Source organism: Rana temporaria, chromosome 2 (assembly GCF_905171775.1).
Source record: "Rana temporaria chromosome 2, aRanTem1.1, whole genome shotgun sequence".
Taxonomy (NCBI): Eukaryota; Metazoa; Chordata; class Amphibia; order Anura; family Ranidae; genus Rana; species Rana temporaria.
The window spans coordinates 190929083-190946682 of record NC_053490.1 but is presented as its reverse complement, the minus strand read 5'-3'; the positions used below and the strand labels follow the sequence as shown (position 1 = coordinate 190946682).

General features: G+C 43.5%; 1 protein-coding gene across 1 annotated transcript in view; it reads left to right on the top strand.

Annotated features, from left to right (window-relative positions):
• Positions 1 to 16554, top strand: part of SLC10A2 (solute carrier family 10 member 2) — a 29506-nt gene extending 12952 nt beyond the window's left edge. Inside the window, exons 3-6 of the mRNA XM_040336187.1 lie at positions 4790 to 4878; positions 9472 to 9647; positions 11313 to 11470; positions 16176 to 16554. Coding sequence (XP_040192121.1) covers positions 4790 to 4878; positions 9472 to 9647; positions 11313 to 11470; positions 16176 to 16288 — 536 coding nt within the window. The 3' untranslated portion in view covers positions 16289 to 16554. The remainder of the gene's footprint in view (positions 1 to 4789; positions 4879 to 9471; positions 9648 to 11312; positions 11471 to 16175) is intronic.
• Positions 16555 to 17600: the final 1046 nt, after the last annotated feature.

Genomic DNA, 17600 nt, shown 5'->3' with positions numbered 1-17600 from the left:
TACACTTCACTGCAGCCAAATCACAGCACAGCAGTGTGAAAGCACCGGTATACCCTCAACACCCTAACCAGCAGGTGATGCAGATTCCTAGCACAATCATTTTAGGGGAATAAAAAAGGTTTTCAAACATGTCAGAGCAAAGCTGTATCATTTCTGTTATAGACATTAGGAGGGAAACTTACTAAAGCAATATTAGATGTTCACTTTTAGGTCTGGAAACATGCTTGGCCAGTCTATTACCTTTATCCTCAGCTTCTTTAACAAGGCAGTGGTCACCTTGGTTGTGTGTTTGGGGTCATTATGTGGGAATACTGCGTATTGTGGCCCAGTCTCCATGGGAGGGGATCATGCTCTGCTATACTATGTCACAGTACATGTTGGCATTCATGGTTCCCTCAATTAACTGTAGTTTCCCAGTGCCGGCAGCACTCATGCAGCCATAGATCATGACACTCCCACCACCATGCTTGACTCAATGGATCCAAAACAGAACTGCTCCTTCTCCACGCAAACCGGAAGACAAATTCTGGGACGACTTGGGTTCCTCCCACCATTTTGGGACAAATCATCACCCCAAGCACTAAAGTAAAAAGCCTCGGAGTTTTCTCAGACATGTCTATGGATGTCAAATAGGATCGGTGGTCAGTGGATATCATTATCTTCTCCGCTTGCTGCGCAGACTCATCCCCTTCATCCCGAAAGAAGACACAGCAGTAGTAGTTGGAACACTAATTAATTCCAGACTCGACTACGCAAACTCCCTCTACCTAGGACTACCGAAATACCAGATTGCTAGTCTACAAGTTGTCCAGAACACGGCAGCCAGACTGGTAGCGGGTAAAAAAACGTGGGAACCAATCTCCCCGGTTATTGAGGACCCTCCACTGGCTAGCCGTAAAGGACCGGGTGACATTCAAAACCCTCTGCCTCACCCACAAATGCACGCAAGGAAACGTGCCGCAATACCTATGTGAAAAAATAAAACACTACACCCCCGGGTCCTCCGATCAACTAATCAGATCCTCCTGCACATCCCCAAATCTCGCTACAAAATGAAAGGAGAGCGTAGATTCGCTGTCCAAGGATCACAATTTTGGAACGCTCAACCCGCGGACATTCGGATGGAGGAAAATCATCAGGCCTTCAGAAAAAAACTTAAGACTCATCTATTCTGAAGCATGCCTGGATGACCACATTGGCTACAGCGCCTTGAGGCGATTTAGTTCGCATTTGTAGCGCTATATAAGTTACTCACTCACTCACTCACTCACTGTTGGCAAGACACACTTGTCTTTGTACTCCTCACTTGGTTGCCACCACAAACGCTTGACACAATCTGAATCAATAAAGTTTATGTTGATCTCATCAGATCACAGGACATGGGTCCAGTAATCCATGTCCTTAGTCTGTTTGTCTTCAGCAAACTGTTTGCGGGCTTTCTTGTGCATCATCTTTAGAAGAGGCTTCCTTCTGGCATGACAGCCATGCAGACCAATTTGATGCAGTGTGCGGCATATGGTCTGAGCACTGACAGGGCTGACCCCCACCCTTTCAACCTTTGCAGAAATGCTGGCAGCACTTCTATTCATCTATTTCACAAAGACAACCTCTGGATATGACGCTGCGCACGTGCACTCAACTTCTTTGGTCGACCATGTTCTGAGTGGAACCTGTCCTGTTGAACCGCTGAATGGTCTTGGCCACCATGCTGCAGCTCAGTTTCAGGGTCTTGGCAATCTTCTTATAGGCTAGGCCATCTTTACGTAGAGCATCAATTCTTTTTTTCAGATCCTCGAGACTTCTTTGCCATGAGGTGCCATGTTGAACTTCCAGAGACCAGTATGAGAGAGTGAGAGCGATAACATCAAATTTCAAACCTGCTCCCCATTCACACCTGAGACCTTGTAACACTAATGAGTCACATGACACCAGGGAGGAAAAGTGGCTAATTGGGCCCAATTGTACATTTCCACTTAGGGGTGTACTCACTTGTGTTGCCAGTGATTTAGACATTAATGGCTGTGTGTTGAGTTATTTTGAGGGGACAGCAAATTTACACTGTTATACCAACTATACACTCACTACTTTACATTGTAGCAAAGTATAATTTCTTCAGTGTTGTTACATGAAAAGATATAATAAAATATTTACAAAAATGTGAGGGGTGTACTCACTTTTGTGAGATACCGTAAATCTTTTTCTTTGCAACCCCCGGGGGTGAGCAGCCATATTCCTGGGCACTGAAGTTATACTACCACTTAGAAAGGAACTAATTATTTATTTGAACTGTATTGTTACTACCTCAATAAAATTGAGTTGGGCCGAGCCTGTGGCTACTTCAAGTGTTTAGAGTGGATCATGGGTACCTCTGATGTTGAAAAGTGAGATAGCACCCCCCTTACGTTAAAGCTAGACTGTGCATCTCATGAAAACTTATTAAGATAGATTCCTGGTGAGCCAACTCTGTGCAAATCTGGTCGGGCTTGGGGATAGTGGTGGATAGGGTAATAGTAGCTCTATCCGGGAACCAAGTGTGAGCCATCGGTCCCAATGCATGAAGTGTCCCCAGACAGAGGAGAGTCGTTGTCAAAGGGTGACCAGGAGTATGGAAAGTATGTGTTCAGGGCACAGAATGTTTTTCACACACTAAATGTGCACGTGTAGAAGCAAATTTCTGCATGGGCTGTGAACTGTGTGTGGCTTGTGTGCTAGGACTGAGTCGGCCCTGTGCTAGGTGGGTCCTGGCGGAAGGTGCTTGGTCGCTGTTGGACACGCCTACAGATTTAGCTTAGTGAGCATTGTGAAACATCACTTTGCAAAGATTACCTAATCATGTGCAAGGAAAATACAAAAAACAGCACTTTTGCACATGACTGAGTAAAAAACTTATATAGCGCAACGCATGCGAACTGAATCGCCTCTGGATGATGGAAATCAGCAGAGCTTGATCTAATTCATTAAGTTCTGAAAAATAAATTTTGGCAGTTGTGTTTCCTCCTCTCCTCTGCAATTGTCAGACAGCACAGCGGAGTTTGTACCTGGAGGCTGGGCCTGATGGAGATTCACAGACACTAGTTCCCCATCAAGTCAGCTCCACTTGTGATTGATAGCAGGCACTGCTATTTTCCTCTTAATTATAGTCTGACAGTAGCTGATAATGTAAAAAGTAATGTTTTGCATTATAACTAGTTTGATACCTGTTGAAATCCAGCTGTTTTATTCACCTCCAGCACTCCTGTATCATTATTCTCACTGACTTCCTGGTTTGCGGTGCGCATTCATTCTTTCTACATCACGGCCTAATGGGAACTACAGTTCCCATTAGGCTTAGCCTCCATGCCTGTGAGGGATAAGAGAGCATCTTGACGCAGGGCTGTAGTCACAGGGAGGGGGTGAGCACATTCTGCTTTCCACCATGCAAAACACCTCAGATGCTGGTGGAAAGCAAGAAAAGGAGAGACAGGAAATGGCATTTTCAAACCTGTATTACTGTATTTTGGAGGTCAAAAGGAAAAACAAGGTAAGTGATATTTAAATGCTCTAGCTTACAGCAATCAATTGATCTAATAAAAAACGAACCTTTAATGTTCCTGGTGAAAAAACTTCTGGCAGTCACCAGCCCAGCCATTTGGAGCCTATGGATGCCAAATGCTGGACTCAGGAGCGTACCCGCAAGGTAACCCTCCTGGGAGAGCGCTTCTCTTAGTGGGTTATCTGATGTGGGGAGGAGCCGCGAGAGCTGCCGAGGGACCCCAGAAGACCAGGATCGGGGCCACTCTGTGCAAAACGAGCTGCACAGTGGTGGTATGTATGACATGTTTTTTTTTTTTTAAAAGAGCAAAGGGTTGTATTTGCCCGCATAGGATGCACAGGTGTCCAATGCATCCTCGTGCAGGCAGTCCCATTCATGTCAAATAGGATGCAGCAACTACATGTGTGCGTGTCCCTGAACACACAGGGGTTGATTTACTAAAACTGAAGCGTGCAAAATCTGGTGCAGCTCTGCAAAGAAACCAATCAGCTTCCAGGATTTTTGTCACAGCCTAATTGAATAATTTGAAATTAGAATCTGATTGGCTACCATGCACACCTGCATCAAATTCTGCACTCTCCAGCTTTAGTAAATCAACCCCACACTGTCTGTGTTCAGGGAGGTGCACCCGCACCCACACAAATGTCAAACTGGGAACAGCGGCTAAGTTCATGCAGCCGCTGTATTCCAACTGACATGACACCTGTGCATCCCCCTACAGGCATAACTGAACAAGCTATCAGCAAAAGTATGCAGGCATAGGACACACACCCTGCCACGCCCCTTTAAAGGAGAATTGTACACAAAAAACAAGATTGGTTAAACCAACAAGTGCTCTTCTACCACTACTATTCCTTTATATTGGCTTTTGGAATTTACAAATGCAGCAATTTAGAAATCAGATGAAAGGTTTAGCCCTGGAAAACACTTTGTGATAGATAAAAAGTGAATTTTATATTCAACTATATAGACCAGACCAAAATGAGGGACAAATGAGGAGGAATGAGGGACAGAGGGACATTGCTCCAAATCAGGGACAGTTGGAAGCGATGCCTGCTGGTAAACACAACCTTTCATACAGATAGATGCTTAAGTATGCCCATGTGGACGAGGCCTAAAGATACCTTCAAATCCATATCCGTGGTAAAATAAGTATAACTTGTAACTGAAAAATCTATTGTTATGCCAGATATATAGATATATATATAAATATATACAGGTTGTGCTAGTTGAAAACCTTACCTGTTTTTATTCCAGGCATCTCATTGGTGACTTTGGTCGTTCCTGTTGCAATTGGAATGTGTGTGAACTATAAGTGGCCAAAGGTAGCAAAGAAAATTCTAAAGGTATGTTAAGAAAGATTGCAAAGTAAAGTTAGCAATAGGGTTGTCCCGATACCACTTTTTTAGGACTGAGTACAAGTACCGATACTTTTTTTTTATGTACTCGCCGATACCGAATACCTATACTTTTTTTAAATGTGTCCCCAAATGCAGCCATGTCCCCCCACATATGCAGCCATGTCCCCCACATATTCCAGCCATGTCCCCCACATAATGCAGCCATGTCCCCCACATATTCCAGCCATGTCCCCCACATATTCCAGCCATGTCCCCCACATATTCCAGCCACGTCCCCCACATAATGCAGCCATGTCCCCCACATATTCCAGCCATGTCCCCCACATATTCCAGCCATGTCCCCCACATATTCCAGCCATGTCCCCCACATATTCCAGCCACGTCCCCCACATAATGCAGCCATGTCCCCCACATAATGCAGCCATGTCCCCCACATAATGCAGCCATGTCCCCCACATAATGCAGCCATGTCCCCCACATAATGCAGCCATGTCCCCCACATATTCCAGCCATGTCCCCCACATATTCCAGCCATGTCCCCCACATATTCCAGCCATGTCCCCCACATATTCCAGCCATGTCCCCCACATATTCCAGCCACGTCCCCCACATAATGCAGCCATGTCCCCCACATATTACAGCCATGTCCCCCACATAATGCAGCCATGTCCCCCACATATTCCAGCCATGTCCCCCACATATTCCAGCCATGTCCCCCACATATTCCAACCATGTCCCCCACATATTCCAGCCATGTCCCCCACATATTCCAGCCATGTCCCCCACATAATGCAGCCATGTCCCCCACATAATGCAGCCATGTCCCCCACATAATGCAGCCATGTCCCCCACATACCTTGATGATGCCGCACGTGCCGCCGTTAATCAGCGTGTGGGAAACATTACAGCTTTCGTTTGAATAGCTGTATCCCCGCCGCGTATAGACACTCCCCCTTGCTCGGGATTGGACAGATCATCCGTCCAATCCCGCGCAAGGGGGAGTGTCTATACGCGGCGGGGATACAGCTATTCAAACGAAAGCTGTAATGTTCCCCGCACGCTCATTAACGGCGGCGGCTTTGCGGCGACGGGTTTGCGGCGGCGGGGGGGAACAAGTATTCTATTTCAGTATCGGGGGTATTTGCGGGAGTACGAGTACTCCCGCAAATACTCGGTATCGGTCCCGATACCGATACTGGTATCGGTATCGGGACAACTATAGTTAGCAATGATGCCAAAGCCTAAACCATCCATTTAGATTTACTTTTTCAAATAGTATGGAACAAAAGTAAATGTATTTTAGTAACAAAAAAATCTCTAGTAATTTCCGTGTTTCCAAAAACAATCAGGGAAATTCATAAAAAGTGTCTAAGAATTCAGACAAGCCTCCGCCTGACAAATGCCAGGGCAGGCAACAGATTCATGTACCTGTTATAGACAGGGGGCAAGCACCACATGTGGAGGGGCACTGAAGCGAAAGTGTCCATATGGACCCTCCACCCTCGAAGCAGCTACTCCCCTCCATAGCATCTGTCAACATAGTAACAGAGGGGAGATTGGCACCTGGGGGAGGTGAAGCCTGATGGGGAATTACAGATAATAGTTTCCCATCGGGTTAGCTCCCCTTGTGATTGACAGCAGGCAGTGGTCAAAAATTAATTACTGCGCTATCTGTAAAGACACTAGGTGATATGTGATATACTCAAAAGTGTAAAACAAAATGTATACTGCTGCAACTTCAAGTGAGACACACACAGTAAGGTAAACTAAATAAATATAAAAATTATACTGGTTTGAATAAGTGACATAAGAGACCATAAACAATCATATGTAAATATAATGAAGAAAAAACACTGTAATGCCGCGTACACGCGATTGTTTTTAATGTCATAGAAAAAACGATTTTTTTCTCGACGTCATTCTTGTCAAGCCTGCCTTGCATACACACGATCGTGAAAAAAAAATTCTCAAGCAAAGCGCAGTGATGTACAACATGTATGACAGCACTATAAAGGGGAAGTTCCATTCAGATGGCGCCACCCTTTGGGCTGCTTTTGCTAATTTCGTGTTAGTAAAAGTTTGGTGAGAGACGATTCGCGCTTGTTACAGCGTGATGAATGTGCTATCTCCATTACAAACGCTAGTTTTACCAGAATGAGTGCTCCTGTCTCATAACTTGCTTCTGAGCATGTGCGTTTTTTCCCCATCATTAAAGCCTACACACGACCATTTTTCACGACGTGAAAAACGGCGAGAAAATGCCCATTTTTAACGACGAGAAAAATGCTCTGGTGCCTACACACGGTCGTCTTTAATGACCAATTAAAAAAATGGAATTTTTCTCGGCATGAAAAACGGTTGTGTGTATGCGGCATAAGGGGCAGATCCACAAAGCGAGTATCTACTGATACGCCGGCGTACTTTCAAATTTCCCACGTCGTATCTTTGTTTTGAATCCTCAAAACAAGATACAACGGCATCTGGGTTAGATCCGACAGGCATACATCTTCGTACGCCTTCGGATCTAAGATGCAATTCTTCGGCGTCCGCTGGGTGTCGTTCACGTCGTTTTCCGCGTCGAGTATGCAAATTAGCTATGTCCGACAATCCACGAACGTACGAGCGGCCGTCGCATTCTTTTACGTTGTCTCTAGTCGGCTTTTTTTGGCGTTTGGTTAAACCTGCTATTTTGTGGCGTATAGTTAAACCTGCTATGTTAAGTATGGCCGTCGTTCCCGCATTTAATTTGAAAATGTTTTTTTCGTTTGCGTAAGTCGTCCGTGAATCGGGATGGACGTAATTTACGTCCACGTCAAAACACTGACGTCCTTGCGACGTCATTTAGAGCAATGCACGGCGGAAAATTTAGGGACGGTGCATGCGCAGTTCGTTTGGCGCGGGGACGCGCTTCATTTAAATGAAACACGCCCCCTATCTGCCCAATTTGAATTCCGCGCCCTTACGCCGGGAGAGATCTTTGTGGATCTGCCCCTAAGTGTCTAAAAATGCACAATTTTTTTTTAAATAATTCAAAGAAAAAATGTCCTTAACAAGTGAAAGCCAAATCAACAGTCCATGAAAAAATTCTTCAATAAGTTCATCCACGGTGACATATGTTCAAGACACCCAAGAAGAAGTGAGAAGGTATAATAGAAAAGATCCTCCACCTCTACACTCACTGCCGCTTACCAGCTTAAATTGATCCCTTATTATAGGAGATCAAAAGCCTGTGGCTTGATACCCAGCCTCGGGTCTCTGTGATTAGCAGCAAATTCCCAAACTCTTCACCGATAGATGTCCTCCGTTATATGAACAATCGGGCTCCAGGTGCTGCGGCTGGCATCAGTCAGGGGCCCCGCAGTGCCAGCACGGGGTGCAGAGTCCACTCACCATGGAGAACTCCGAGTTTGTGTGTGTGTGTGTGTCCCCCCCCCCCCCAGAAACAAGCTCAGAGTTCTCAATGTATATATCTATATATACACTCACCGGACACTTTTAGGTACACCTGTTCATTTGCTTGGTAACACACATTGCTAATCAGCCAATCACATGGCAACAGCTCGATGCATTTAGGCATTTAGACGTGGTGAAGATGACTTGCTGAAGTTCAAAGCAAGCATTGGAATGGGGAAGAAAGGGGATTTAAGTGACTTTGAATGTGGTGTGTTTGTTGGTGCCAGACGGGCTGGTATTTCAAAAACTGCTGATCGACTGGTATTTTCACACACAACCATCTCTAAGGTTTACAGACAATGGTCCGGAAAAGAGAAAATATCCAGTGAGTGGCAATTGTGTGTACAAAAAAATGCCTTGTTGATGTCAGAGGAGAATGGGAAAACTGGTTTAAGATGATAGAAAGGCAATAACTCAAATAACCACTCATTACAACCAAGGTATGTAGAATACCTCAATGGGTCTCGATTTCAGCTGCAACATTCAGATGTTAGGGTCAGAATTTGGCGTAAACAACATAAAAGCATGGATCCATCCTACCTTGTACCAAGAGTTCAGGCTGGTGATGGTTTAATAGCGTGGAGGAAATTTTCTAGGCACACTTTGGGCCCCTTAGTACCTTAGTATTGTTTAAATTGCACAGCCTACCTGAGTATTGGACCATGCCCATCCCTTTATAACTACATTGTACTCATCTTCTGTTGGTTTGGCTACTTACAGCAGAATAATGCACCATGTCACAAAGTTCAAACCATCTCAAATTGGTTTCTTGAACATGACAATGATGAGTTCACGGTACTCCAATGGCCTCCACAGTCACCAGATAGCAACCTTTGAGATGTGGTAGAAAGGGAGATTTGCATCATGGACAAACCTGCAACAACTGCATGATGCTATCAAGTCAATATGGACTAAAATCTCTGAGGAATGTTTCCAACACCTTGTTGAATCTATGCCACAGGGAATTAGAGCAGTTCTGAAGACAAAAGGGGGTCCAACCCAGTACTAGCAAGGTGTGTCTAATAAAGTGGGCGGTGAGTGTATGTATATATATATATACATATAAATATAGTGTGTGTATATACAGTATAAGCAACTAAACTTGTACTGTCTTTTTGTTTTCAGGTGGGATCTATTGTTGGAGGTATTCTCATTGTTACTGTTGCTGTGATTGGTGGAGTACTGTACAAGGGATCTTGGGTCATCGATCCCAAGCTGTGGATTATAGGAACTATTTTCCCAGCCATAGGTTTCTGTGTGGGTGGGACCTTGGCAATTTTAGCTAATCTGTCATGGAGCAGGTATGTGTTATTTGCACATGTATTTAACGGTTGAAATCATATACAGGCTTTTGATATGAAGTGGTTCAGCTGCATATTGTCCTTAAGGCCGCATGCACACGAGAAGCAAATGCAAACACATGTAAACTCAAGTTTTCAAAGGCAAAAACCGGCGTTTAAAACGCCTGTTTTTGCCGCGAATTTTGCGGCGTTTTGCCCCGTTTAGCGGCGTTTTACCGCGTTTGCGGCTATCAGCGTTCATAACAAAGACATTGTAGACCCTCCCAAAGCTTTGAAACGCAAAAACGTTTGCGTCTGAACCCAAAATTTTGCGTCTGAATAAACGAGCCTAAACCCAACTGCTTTAAAACGCAAAAAAACGTGAATGTGTGCATGGACACATAGGATAACATTAAATGTGTTCAGGGGCAGTTGCCCAAATGCCTCTGAACTCGAGTTTACCAGCGTCTCGTGTGCATGGGGCCTTAGCATAAAAAATAATAACTATAACCAGGGTTTTTTTTTTCTCAAACAATAGGTGATGGAACTTAACCACAAAACCCCTCCCCCTACACACGCCCTCCAAATCACATCAAATAGTGGGTTTGTTCAGTCAAATTTCGAGAAAACAGTAGTAGGGTCTTAAAGGGGCATTAAATACCAGGATTTGTATTACATATATTTGTGTTTACAAATGATTGTGGTGAGCAGGCACCAAGGGGTCTGAGTAGGGTTGCCACCTCATCCCTTTAAAACAGAACACATATGAATTACACAGGTTCTGAGGCTAATTTAATGCAGGTAAGGCACCAAATGAGTCTAATTACCACCTTAATTAGCCACAGAACCTGTGTAATTCATATGTGTTCTGTTTTAAAGGGATGAGGTGGCAACCCTAGGTCTGAGCCAGAGGTGGTGGAACTGAGTTCCCCCAAGTTCCCCCTGAAAAAAAGCCCTGAGTCTATAACAATTTGTTTACATCATGGAAAAAAAACATGTCTCAGGTGGCTGCTACTAAGTCCCAAAGACTGGGTTTGCCAAGCTTAGATCCCAACTAGCTGGAAGTGAGGTGATTTTACGTGTGCAAGTGGGACTGAACTCAGAAAGTGAAGATTTGTTATGCTATATGGGTGTACCTAGGCCCTCCTGTAGCTAGAGCCTTATATCTAGTGTGAGATATAAGGCATTGCTGCCTCTGACTGCTATTTTCATGAGATTTGGAGTAAAGTGAGATCTAATGTCGCTACTTTGCTGCTCACTGTTCTTGCTGGAGGTTCTAACTTGAGGAAGCAAAGTCTGGACTCTTCCAAGATGGCTGCCTCCACTAGACCACATAGTGCAGAACAAGGTGTTTTAAATCTGTAACAAGGAACTAAAAAAAAACTCATATTGTGTAACCGGCTGTATCACAACCACCAGCTATAGCCGGCAGCACTGATCTCCAGAGAATATTTTCCAACAGACTGGTTGTACCCAAGTCGATCAATAGATCAACCTGTGTACAACCAACCTGTCCATACGTGAATTGAAATTCGTGTATGGCCGAATTTTGATCGATCTAGGGCTGGTTTTAGTTTCAATTAGGTATTCTACTGCAAAAATATGTTTTCTATTGTATAAATTGAGAAATACATGATTTCATTAATGAACGCGCTCTAAAAATGGATTCAAATTTTTATATTAAAGGTGTCGCACTGTGGCATTGGAAACTGGACTGCAGAATACTCAGTTGTGTTCTACCATTGTACAACTCTCATTCACACAGGAGCAACTGCCTCTGATATTTACTTTCCCTCTGATATACAGTATTTTCCAGATCTTAATAGCCGTTATATTCTTAATAGGTGAGTTCACATAACATATGCACCTTTACACTCCTAGGGGCAGATCCACATACATCTGCGTGGGCGCCGATTTAACTTACTTTGCTATTTTTTGAATCCTGAAAGAATTTGCGCCGTAAGTTACGGCGGCGTAGGGTATCTCTCGCGGCGTAAGGGCGCGGAATTCAAATGCGGCGAGTAGGGGGCGTGTTTCATTTAAATGAAGCGCGTCCCCACGCCGAACGAACTGCGCATGCCCCGTCTGTCAAAACTCCCAGGGTGCATTGCTCCAAATGACGTGACGCGTCCAGCCCCATTCACGGACGACTTACGCAAACGGCGTAAAATTTTCGAAATTATATGCGGGAACGACGGCCATACTTAACATTGAGTACGCCACCAGATAGCAGCTTTAACTATACGCCGGAAGAAGCCGAACGAAAACGACGTAAAAGAATGCGACGGCCACACGTACGTTCGTGGATCGTCGGAAATAGCTAATTTGCATACTCGACGCGGATTACGACGGGAACGCCACCTAGCGGACGTCGAAAAATTGCATCTAAGATCCAAAGGTGTACGAAGACCTACGCCTGTCGGATCTAACCCAGATGCCGTCGTATCTTGTTTTGAGGATTCAAAACAAAGATACGACGCAGGAATTTTTTAATTACGCCGGCGTATCAATAGATATGCTGGCGTACTTTCTTTGTAGATCTACCCCCTACAGTATTACATTTTTATAAGGAAATGATTGCAAACTATAAATTAACAAGGATTAGAAAATGCTCAACCAACTCCATTGGACTATATTGAATTAGGATATCAACTAAATATTTAAACTTTTTTTATGATGTGCTAAGATTATTGTTACCTATTGCTTGTGTTACCAGGGCAATCTGAGGCATTCAAGAATTTATATAGTAGGGGGTTTACATTCAAAATGTTCACGAAATTCAATAGGACTTTATATCACTTACCATAGATGTGGAATGATGTTTACGGATACTGTGAACGTTTTTCACCTAAATGCATGAGAGAAGGGTACACACAGACAGGTAATAGTAGAGCACATGTATATATATATATATATATATATATATATATATATATATATATATATATATATATATATATATATATATATATATATATATATATATATATATATATATATATATATATATACAGGTGGTTCTCAAAAAATTAGCATATTGTGATAAAGTTCATTATTTTCTGTAATGTACTGATAAACATTAGACTTTCATATATTTTAGATTCATTACACACAACTGAAGTAGTTCAAGCCTTTTTATTGTTTTAATATTGATGATTTTGGCATACAGCTCATGAAAACCCAAAATTCCTATCTCAAAAAATTAGCATATTTCATCCGACCAATAAAAGAAAAGTGTTTTTAATAAAAAAAAAAAGTCAACCTTCAAATAATTATGTTCAGTTCTGCACTCAATACTTGGTCGGGAATCCTTTTGCAGAAATGACTGCTTCAATGCGGCGTGGCATGGAGGCAATCAGCCTGTGGCACTGCTGAGGTGTTATGGAGGCCCAGGATGCTTCGGTAACAGCCTTAAGCTCATCCAGAGTGTTGGGTCTTGCGTCTCTCAACTTTCTCTTCCCAATATCCCACAGATTCTCTATGGGGTTCAGGTCAGGAGAGTTGGCAGGCCAATTGAGCACAGTAATACCATGGTCAGTAAACCATTTACCAGTGGTTTTGGCACTGTGAGCAGGTGCCAGGTCGTGCTGAAAAATGAAATCTTCATCTCCATAAAGCTTTTCAGCAGATGGAAGCATGAAGTGCTCCAAAATCTCCTGATAGCTAGCTGCATTCACCCTGCCCTTGATAAAACACAGTGGACCAACACCAGCAGCTGACATGGCACCCCAGACCATCACTGACTGTGGGTACTTGACACTGGACTTCAGGCATTTTGGCATTTCCTTCTCCCCAGTCTTCCTCCAGACTCTGGCACCTTGATTACCGAATGACATGCAAAATTTGCTTTCATCCGAAAAAAGTACTTTGGATCACTGAGCAACAGTCCAGTGCTTCTGTAGCCCAGGTCAGGCGCTTCTGCTGCTGTTTCTGGTTCAAAAGTGGCTTGACCTGGGGAATGCGGCACCTGTAGCCCATTTCCTGCACACGCCTGTACACGGTGGCTCTGGATGTTTCTACTCCAGACTCAGTCCACTGCTTCCGCAGGTCCCCCAAGGTCTGGAATCGGTCCTTCTCCACAATCTTCCTCAGGGTCCGGTCACTTCTTCTCGTTGTGCAGCGTTTTCTGCCACACTTTTTCCTTCCCACAAACTTCCCACTGAGGTGCCTTGATACAGCACTCTGGGAACAGCCTATTCGTTCAGAAATTTCCTTCTGTGTCTTACTCTCTTGCTTGAGGGTGTCAATGATGGCCTTCTGGACAGCAGTCAGGTCGGCAGTCTTACCCATGATTGCGGTTTGGAGTAATGAACCAGGCTGGGAGTTTTTAAAAGCCTCAGGAATCTTTTGCAGGTGTTTAGAGTTAATTAGTTGATTCAGATGATTAGGTTAAGAGCTCGTTTAGAGAACCTTTTCATGATATGCTAATTTTTTGAGATAGGAATTTGGGGTTTTCATGAGCTTTATGCCAAAATCATCAATATTAAAACAATAAAAAGGCTTGAACTACTTCAGTTGTGTGTAATGAATCTAAAATATATGAAAGTCTAATGTTTATCAGTACATTACAGAAAATAATGAACTTTATCACAATATGCTAATTTTTTGAGAACCACCTGTATATATATATATAAGTATGTGTGTGTGTATATATATATATATATATGACGTATACAGTTAATGCAATGAAGATATAGCCTAACAGTTAAAGTGGTTGTAAACCCCTTACATATGCCCAGAGAAGTGACTGGCCTCAAGTGATACACAGATCTGAAACAAGTCCTCTGAGGTTGTACCTGTTTATCTGCAGCCTTCTATTCTGTACATCCATTTAAAGTCCAGAATTGGCTTTTCGGAGCCTCCGGAGGCAGGGGTGGGCACCTGATATCACACACCGCACAGCACAGAGAGGAGAGCTGAGTGTAATCTGAGACCTGAGTAGAGGGATGGGACACCCCCCCCCCCTTTACACAATCTCATAGGGAAACATGCACAGCTAAGGCAATCACAGGCAGTGATAGAGCTCCACTCCTCGTTCCCCTTCATTTACTTGGAGTCCGCACAGCCTGTCAGACATGCCTCATGCAGAAAGCAGAGGAACAGCAGATATAAATCATGTTCAATTCATTGGATTGAGGCAAGCACGGACTATAGCAGATTCTTCCATTCCACCATCATAAAAATGTTATTTAAAAAAATAAAAACCTTTATGATTTCTTTACATACCGTATTGTAGACTGTTAGACTATGCTTCTGTATGCAATGCAGGCATGGTGGGAGGGGTTGGCAAAGTGCTGTACATGGATTTTTGAGAACATCACAACACCTGACCTCAGTGTATATATATATATATATATATATATATATATATATATATATATATATGTAGTGGACTGGCTCTTGGGAGAAGTTAGGCAAAAATCTAAATGCCTTGATGGGTAAATGTCAGACTAGAAGAGAAGGCATTTCTACGCATGCTGTATTTTCATGCTGACTGCCATCAACATTCAAGAGAGATGCTGAGCCTCCTTGATTGAAAGAACTTAAAGCAGAGCTCCACCCAAAAGGGAAGCTCCATTTGTCTGCCCCCCCCCTCCGCTACCACATTTGGCACCTTTCTGGGGGGATTGAGTACCTGGTTTTAACAGGTACCCGCTCTACTCAGCCGGAAGTTCATCCCCTCTCCTCCTTCCCCTGCAGCCGGCCTAATCAGAGAGCACAGCGTGCATGTGCAGTAGAGAACTGGCTGTGAAGCCGCAAGGCTTCACTGCTGGTATCCCTAAGTGGAGACGGCGGCGGCAGCACCCGAAAGCTAATTGAAAAATCATCTTGGGTGAAGACACCACTGCATTACTGGACAGGTAAGTGTTCTAGTATTAAAAGTCAGCAGCTACATTATTAAATTTTTTCTGCAGAAGTCTGGAGCTCCTCTTTTTTTTAAATGTAGCACAATACAGTAGACACATTCAGACAGGCCGAACAACAGAATAATATATATCTTCATTGCACTTTGCATTACACACACACAAACTTTAAAGTGGTTGTAAACCCTCCTGCGCCACTTTTATCTATAGGCAAGCCTAGAATAAGGCTTACCTATAGGTAGTGGAAATACGTGCGCCGTTTAGGAGATATTTACCTTGTAGTGCACCGATGATGTGAAGAAACAGACCTCCCTGCCGTTTCTTCACTCATATGTGCCATGACTGACGGCTCCCGCGTGTATGCACGGGAGTGACATCACGCGGCTCCGGGTAGTCACAGAGTCAGAGTCTGTGACCCTGGCACACACTCTCCCAATCACTGCCTGCCTCTTGAACACTCCCCCTGCTCGAGCACAGCCTACATATTTCTAACCATATTAGAAAGCATGTATAATATTGTATGTTCACCATTACTTTACTTTAAACATGTTTTAGTCTTTAAAGACAGGGAACATGGTTATCACGTTTTTCTTCCTTTAACAGACACAATAAATGATAATATATTATACAGATGTTAGTTCATTTGAGGTATTTATCAGCTACTAATTGCAACATTTTTTTCTAGTGTACCAGATATATAAAAAGATATGTGGGAAAAAAGAGCAAGAGGAAGAAACGGTTTCACCCTACGCACACACAAATTTAGGATTTGAAATAGATGAGAAAGGAAAAAAATGAGATCCACCTATGTAAGGAGACCTTTCCATTTCTGAAAGACTGAGATCTCTGGAACGGGTTGATGTAGCAATCAGCCTTGAGATGATGAGCTGAATGAAGTGATATGTGTTTTTTTTCTATACTGTATGTTAGTCATATCCAAAAACTTTCTGGGTAGGTACTATTATATTGGTTTTCAAATAGTCTAGTTAGTTACTTGTCCAAATATCCATGTAATGTGGTCTTTAGATAAAATGTACATTCAGTCGAATAGGATAATGTTTTTCCTTTTTTTTTATAAGTGATCACACTCCTTCTGTTCTCAGCTGCTTAAGAGCCGGGGAGGAAAAGCAACAGCACATTGAACTTCCCAGTGAAAGGCTGTGCAGGGGGGGCGTGTCAGGACTGATCATTGGAGGAGAGCACACTAAGGGCCAAATCCTCAAAAGGGATACGCAGGCGGATCTGCTGTTCAGCCTGCGTATCCCTCTGCCTATCTTTGGAACTGATCCTCAGAAGCAGTTTTCCAAAGATAGGCAGAAGATCCGACATCTGTAAGAGACTTACACTGTCGGATCTTAGGATGCAGTACCGCATCCGCCGCTGGGGGCATTTCGAGTCGAAATGCCGCCTAGCGTATGCAAATGAGGACTTACGGAGATCCACAAAGCTTTTCAGCTTTGTGTTTTCTGCGTAAGTTTACGTTTGCATACGTAAAATTTGTTCTGCTTTTACAAAGTGTAAACTAGTAACACCTTGTAAAAACAGACCTTTTTTTTTCCGGCGCGTAACTTTTTTTTTACCCGACGCAACTTTATTGTCCCGTCGCAATCCACAAAGCCCGGCGTAACGTAATTTTGCGCGCTGCCCGTCGGGAAAATGACGTCACGAGCATGCGCAGTACGGCCGGCGCAGGACCGCGCCTCATTTAAATTGTCATCGCCCCCTGCAGAAGAGGACCGCCTTGCGCCGGAGACATTTAAGTTACACGGCCTAAAATTTCTAGGTAAGTGCTTTGTGGATCGGGCACTTAGGTAGAAATTTTAAGTCAGTGTAACTTAAATGGGAAAAGATAAGTTAGGCAGGATTTTTGAGGATTTGGCCCTAAGTTCCCAGCAAAGCTAGAGAACTGACCATGGTGTGTTCTCCTACTTAGTGTGGCCAGTTTTTAAAAGGAAAGCAGAGAGACTGGAAAGATCACCAGGGATTTTACATAAAGGAAGCAATATAAAGAGAATAGGATACTTTCTCATACAAGTACATGGTACAGCAGGCTTATATCAGGAATATTAAGTGTTGGGGTGACAAACACTTTAAGAATTGTGCCATTCTT